This window comes from Teleopsis dalmanni, chromosome 2 (genome assembly GCF_002237135.1).
Source record: "Teleopsis dalmanni isolate 2A chromosome 2, ASM223713v2, whole genome shotgun sequence".
Lineage (NCBI taxonomy): Eukaryota > Metazoa > Arthropoda > Insecta > Diptera > Diopsidae > Teleopsis > Teleopsis dalmanni.
The window spans coordinates 216,339,581-216,347,047 of NC_051847.1; the positions used below are offsets into that span (position 1 = coordinate 216,339,581).

Sequence of the window (7,467 nt, forward strand, 5' to 3'; positions counted from 1 at the left end):
TAACAAAATAATAATAAATAAATACCATATTAGCAAAATGTATTGAGAACTTAAAATTGTCGTTGAGAAATAAGAAAATTTTACATACAAAAGCAAAAAAATAAGTGTCAATTGAACTTTACAGAAAAGCTTTCTATTCGTTTTACCGGAGACCGTAATATTACGATCTTTGCTGCAAATTTCAATGGCTTAACAGCAATGTTAACAACAGCCAAGTTAAGTACTGTTAAGTTAAGTTTTTGTGTGAAGCTTACTGTTATCGAATAATGTTACGTTTCAATTCGTCTAAGTTTTGTTATTTATACCAAAAAAACTCGAGCATTCGAAAGTTCATTATTATAATTATTATTAAATTTAATATTTATTTGTTATAAGCAATATTTATAAATTATTTATTAAATTGTTAAGTTTTATTTTTTGTTTTACAGTTCTTATGCTTACAATTTTGTTAGATTTTAATATTAAAATTGAATTTTGTATCATGCATTAGTTTAAAGTGTAAAACTGTGTAACAAATACAATAATTATAATAAAATTTAGTACATAATTTAATAAATGAAATGTTTTATTATTATTTGAAAAGTATAATATTAAAGCTTTCAACTTGAATTAATAGAATCTATACATAATCTATACATGATTTTTAAATTATTTGAATATACAATACAAAATCGTCCAAAAAAGGTTTTCTTTTCAGTAGACGGAGCCTATCATCATGTGAGGTGAATATAGCTTAACATATACTTAAAACCAAGTCTTATATACTCGGATCTACTCCATTTAATAGAGAACTAATCCGGATTTCTTAGTCATTATTAGTCTCAGTTAGTTACTATCAAATAAACTTTGACTTTAAGTAAAAATTAAGCCATGTTTGGTGAGGATTATTTGTTAAACATTCAAATCGGCCACTATAATTTATTTTATAATGATCATTTAAGTATCGATTTAACATTAAATTGACATTTCATTAAATTTATAATGACACTTTAGTTAGGAATTATTTTATTATTATAAGTTTGCGCTGTTACTCTGAATTTAATAGTTATAGATAAGGATAAGAACTCATAAGTATTACTGAGCTGTATCCATCATTTTGTTACTTTGTTCAATTGAAAATTATGGAGAATCAATCTAGAAAAGTTACATTACAGTCAACTACACCGCCCTACAGACAAACAATATACAATACATTTAAAGTAAATTACACGATCTAGTAACTGTAGTAGTTGATAACACTCTATACATAAATATCGATGAAACTAAAGTCCCAGCAGTCCCAAAATTTCCACTACCAATAATTTAGGACGTCAATACTATGTGGTAACAGGAAAGCATTATCTTTGTAGGCGGTACCGTCGAGAAAATTTTTTGCACATATAATGAAAATATACTTCAACCACTAAGACCCATGTTATGTAGAGTGTCACGGGCATGTCAAAATGAAAATTGTTGTGGCCTTCAATACAAATTAAAAAACTACGAGTGAGAGAAATAACAAATGACGGTTTAAATTCGGTCATGAGACCCAAGCCATGTTGTATGTATGTGTGTACATATTTCCTTTAAATTTTAGACACAACCAAAAAGTACGAAATTAATAGTAAAAATACGAAATTGACAATCTGATGTGACACTCAGTTACCAATTAAGAGCCAATTATGACGAGCCCATGACTTCCTGTGTCATGCGTCATATTTCTAAGTTAGGGAAGACGAACAAAAAGTGAATGTCAATGTCAGAATGAATACGTTTAAATGCTTGTGAATATATGGGGGATCAGCTAGTATCATGTTTTGGTTCGAGTCCGTAACAGTATGTGTCCAATGGAGACATTAATAAAATATAATTATATACAGTTTTCTCTCCATATGAAGAGGCAGCTGTGCAGGATACAAAAATCTTGCCATGCCATCTTAATCATACATTTGAAAAAGGGAAGTAATTAAATGTAACAGCATCACATATGAAGTTTATATTAAATTAGATGGAAAAAAACTTATTTATATTTGAATTTTTTTTTTATTAAGAAACGTGCCTCTTTAACACTCTAAAGTGCGACTATTAATAGAACGCATATTATATCACTGAATAATAAATTTATTTTGAGTTTTATTAGAAATGTGTTTATTAGTATAACAAAATACTTCTATATATTAAAATGATAATAATTTTAATTTCAATTCACCTAAACTATTTTAATAGTTTCGTCTTAATTACGCTAATTTATGTAGTCAAAATAGTTAATTAAGCAATAAAATGAAGTTCAAGTGACGTCAGTTTAAATACAATTAAATTTACTTAAATCTTTTGTGCGATTTTACTCAATGAAATTTTGTATTCATTTTAATTAATTAATTATTTCGAAAAACATTTCCATATATGCTGAAATACGAGTCCATCTTAATTATATATATATTTATCTACATCTAAATAAATATGGATTCCAAGCAATTGCTATAATACAATTACAGTTTGTCATTTACATATTGTATGATGAGAAATTATATATATTTATATATAATTAGATTTACCAAATTTACAAGTCTACAACTTTACATCCAATCAATAGAAAAATTGGAAAATAAAACTCTCTGAGTCTTATTATACATATACATATATATATATGTATATTCACAATGCATATATAATATTATGAATTTATTATTATTTACCAAGCAAAGATAAATTTGATCTCTCTATATTAGAAAATAATTTCTTGAACTACTGTTTCATATAAGAAATACCGTACAGCACATTAAATGATGGACTGTGTACTTACACGGTTGGCAATGAAAGATAAAGCGACATATGTTAACATACACACGCACACACGCTTTTGTAGTCTATTTGGAAGGTGTTTTTCCATCTGAACCCGTGTTGATCTTCAATTTAAGTCCCACTCACTAGAAACCACCCTTTCTCCCTACCTTTAACCAATATTCAATTACATCCCTATCCATGTAATCGTCTTGTAAATCCTTTCATGTTGCCTGCTTACAGGTCCTATTGGGATACAACAACAACAAAAATAAAGTGAAAAATGTTCATAAGGATGAAAGGAACTTAGCCACGAAAAACGGTACAGAAAGAAAGACGATTTATCCATATAAAGAAAGAAGAACAATCAAAGAGAACCACGTTCCCCTGAAACAATCAATAAAAATACGATAGAAGACTAAGAGAGGATATACTGACAGTTTTTTCAAAACACCCACTCTCAACCTAACCTAAGCTTCTATAGTTTCAGATAGTCATCCTAAATCAAAAAAATTAGAACAATTTTAAAGCGAATGATCTGCTAAAGTAGATAGGTACGCTTATCTGTGTTAATCTACTTTGAATCATTAAGACGAATCATTAATCATATGATCTTTAATAAATAAATCTGGAGCAGGTAATATATATTGTGATGCAATATATATTACTATATATACTATATATATAAAAGATATTACCATATATGAACTACGTAGATAAGACGTATATGAAGCTTGCACAACATTTGGATATTTTAGTCTAATTTAAACATACAAAACACATAAATATAAAAATATGTTTAATTAATACATCCTTCCCCAAACTCCTCTTCTTTCCAGCCTAATGAAGGGATGTTTCAGTTATTAGTACTATATCAAAGCTTATGTGGCCGCCACTTCATAGCAAAAAATCAAGGAACTTACTCAGCTTAACTGGAGAAGACATATTTTTGGTCGTAGCTTGTTTAACTGGTCACTAAGTGTTCGGGAGATATGCTATTAAGTTGGGTGTCCCCCATAATAAATATTTCAGAAGTTGAGGAGAAAGAGGAGGTAACAGTGAAGCACTCTTACGTAGCTGTCCAACTCTAGCTGGAAGTAGTCTGAACATCTTAGGCAAACATATATTTAGCTCTCTCATAGAGGTATTCAATACTTTGATTTATAACATCCGCAATTAATGGAAGCCACAAAATGGTTCCATAAATAATACAGTTAAAATCCTGTGTTATGTAGTGGTGTCACAATGTACGCCAGTAGGGTATACTATATGTGAGTTGGACAATTAGACCGATTGACACATTAATCTAACCTAAGCTACTATACTGTGTTTAATTTTTAACTTAATAAAACATGTTCAAATGTCTAAAGAAACATATATCTTCAATCTAATTCTTTTAGAAATCCATCAACCACGTAATTAACATGCCATCTAAAAATTTACGGTATAATAATACGAAATAACTATTATTCTATTCTCTCTAAATTTCTTTCTCTCATTCTAAAATCCATCAACCACATCACCTAACATACTATCTAAAAATGTAGGGTAACAATTATAAAGTCATTGATCAAATACTTTACTGTAAATATTATAAAAAAGCAAAACTGATCAAATAAGTTTACGCCGTACAGAATATACTTGCATTACACACCCTGTATATAAAGTTAATAATCAAAATGAACTTTAGAATATTTGCATTAAATGTAAATGGATTAAAATGATTCGCCCATAAGTAGTATCGCGGTCCGCCATATACATAACTTACGAGTGTACCTTAGATATTACGATTATATATGTAGGAATCACTAAATCAGTTTCAGGTACTAGAAAGGGAAATAGTGTCGCAACGTGTTTAGTATTTAGTTTTCATTTAAAGTGACAACAGCTACGATTCTCCACAAAACCTAAACGCATTGATTCAACTAAAAGCTTCGAAATATTTTTGTGCTGAAGGTGGCCTTTGAACTGTTTTTAAATTAAGTGCAGAGTAAAAAAATTAAATTCAAAAATTTATTCGAATTATACTGAAATCATACATTTGTGACGCTAATCCGAGTTCTAGTTCAACTGTCACACTAAGTGCTGCTCGCAATTAAAAAGTTATTAACAACATAATAAAAATTTTAAAAATATTTAAACAAAAATACTTTCTAAAATGCACATCCTATTCTCCGTTCTGCTCACTTTTGTTAATGTAATTTCTATAATTGTAAATTTCGTATATAATTTGGTTGTACCGCAAAAGAAACCCGACTACCCACCCATCAGATCGAAGATATTGACAAAATCTGTAACCGAATTGGTTACGGAGTTACGGAACAGAAAGGTGATTAGCTCATGGAGTTGGCATGTTAAACACTAAAATTCTAAAATTCCACATTTTACAGTTGACATCTGTGGAAATCGTCCAAGCTTATATAACTCGTATTAAAGAGGTTAATACTTCCCTGAATGCAGTCATAGAAGATCGCTTTGAACAAGCTATAAGGGATGCAGAACGTGCAGATACAATGATCTCGAGTACTAGTGATGAGAATCTACTTAAACTTTTTATGAAATACCCATTATTGGGCATTCCATTCACTGTAAAAGAATCATGTGGTTTAAAAGGTTCGTATTGATCATATAAACAAAAATATATATTCTCGTACGTATATACACTGATTCCCGTAATTCTATTCAATTCATTACAATATCTTCACTCCATTTTTTTTTATACCATCCTTTTTGTTCCTATAAAATTTATATTATTTTATTATTTTGTTTTTATTTTTTAATAAATAATTAAAACTAGCTTCGCTATTTCTGTTACGGATTATCGTCTTCGAACATAGCCACAATATTCTAACTTAAATTTGTTGCATTTTTTATAATTGACCCTAAAGACTTCCTTGCTCAAACCAATACCAGTTATGCTTAAATATTTATTGATCCAGTTTCCCAGGAACATAGTCAAAGGGGTGCTTGATGAGCTAATGACGTCCCCACTCACAAAATGAATCTATAGCATAATAAAGCGCTAGAATATAAAAATCTAAATAATCAATCTGCAATTCATTTACAAAATGACTGACTGGTAAACAAAAATATAGTCGATTCCCCATTTTATCTGAATGACTCCCCTCTTATATAAATTTTTGACTACATGTACAAGGTTTTGGCTACAGGTTTTGGTTTAACATGACTAAATAGTAAACAGTACTATACTTGATACAGAATTTTATATAAAAGACCACCCTTCAAAAGTAAGTTTCTGGCTATTGGCCTATGATTTCCCGTAGCTCTCCTTTTATCTACACTTCCAAATGTAGGCACAATATATTTTTCAATTCTTTGTTTGAGATCTGAATTTGATTGTATTCATTAATATACATATTTGTATATACATTTATATATTCTTCTTCTTCTTGTCAATACTAACAAACATTTAATAATCAGATATAATTATTTATTCGAGAGAAAGTAATTATATTTAATATTGCTCTTTACCTCTCTAAAATCACCTTTTAAGAATGTATAATGAAGATTTTAATCATTAGACCATGAAGATTAGAGTACTGAGAACCTTATTCCATTAATCAAGAGCAAAAGTAAATCCGTTTTCTTTTTTTCTAATTTGTCAAAATGAACAAAACGATCATATAGGACTTAACTCCATTAAAATCATCTTTTAAGAATGAATAGTGAGAATTGCAAGCATTAAGGTCAGGCCGTTAAGATCAGAGTGCTTATAGTGCTTAAAACCTAATACCAATTAGTGAGGATTCCAATTATTGGGCCCTGAAGTTCAGAGTGCTGAGAACCTCACACCAATAATTGGGGCCAAAATTGAAATTAATAGGCTTAAAACTTAGAAATCTATTTTTATCTAATAAGCTAAACCCAAGATATATATAAAGAGAAAACAGGGAGAAGAGCGATACAGACGTTATTAGATACGAGTATAGGCCGCGATTGTAAAGTGTGATAATGGAAGTAACGTATAACACCTTATCGAAATAGAATCGGAGGTATTGAGGAGCTTATGTTTCTTAGCTGAAATCAAATGGAGAGAAATGATGCTAGTGGGATGAAAGTCATCATTTTACTCGCATTTAACAGTAGGTATATGTAGGTCAGTAGGTCTTATATGAGAAAATTTCGAATTTATTCGTTTATTGTACAAATTCGTTACGATGAATTAACTATGTATAATATACACTCATATACATGTTATATATAAAATGCGACTTAAACGACATAAATACGGGAGAGGACTGGTTTTAAGACCCTTTGTTTTCCATACCTTATCATATAAGAAAGAAGAAAGAAACTAAAAGTGATCTTTTATCATGTTCATTGAGTTATGGAGTAAATATATGTAAGAATTTTGTTTAGATTATTATATGTTAATATAATCAAGTTCCAATTATAGTGTTTTATATGAGTGCAAGAAGGAAGTTCCTTCTTTAACACTCTTCTCATGCGATTATCATATTTTCTTAAATAATCTGCCACATTTATGCTGTTTAATTAATAAACACACATTTGTTTTTATACATATTATGTTATATAAAATAATATAAATTTAGTTTTATAAACTACGACTTTTCATATTTTTTAAAAAATATTAGCATTAATTAATAATTAAATTCTTTTCAGGACATTCATATGTTGTTGGTAGTGCATTTCGTTTAAGGGAGCGATGTACAGAAGAAGGTGAAA

General features: G+C 29.1%; 1 protein-coding gene across 1 annotated transcript in view; it reads left to right on the forward strand.

The window, feature by feature from the left end:
- Nucleotides 1-4,637: 4,637 nt before the first annotated feature.
- LOC119676729 (fatty-acid amide hydrolase 2-B-like) overlaps nucleotides 4,638-7,467 on the forward strand; it is a 3,033-nt gene continuing 203 nt past the window's right edge. Inside the window, exons 1-3 of the mRNA XM_038087985.1 lie at nucleotides 4,638-5,089; nucleotides 5,151-5,373; nucleotides 7,405-7,461. Of these exons, the coding sequence (XP_037943913.1) occupies nucleotides 4,919-5,089; nucleotides 5,151-5,373; nucleotides 7,405-7,461 (451 nt within the window). The 5' untranslated portion in view covers nucleotides 4,638-4,918. The remainder of the gene's footprint in view (nucleotides 5,090-5,150; nucleotides 5,374-7,404; nucleotides 7,462-7,467) is intronic.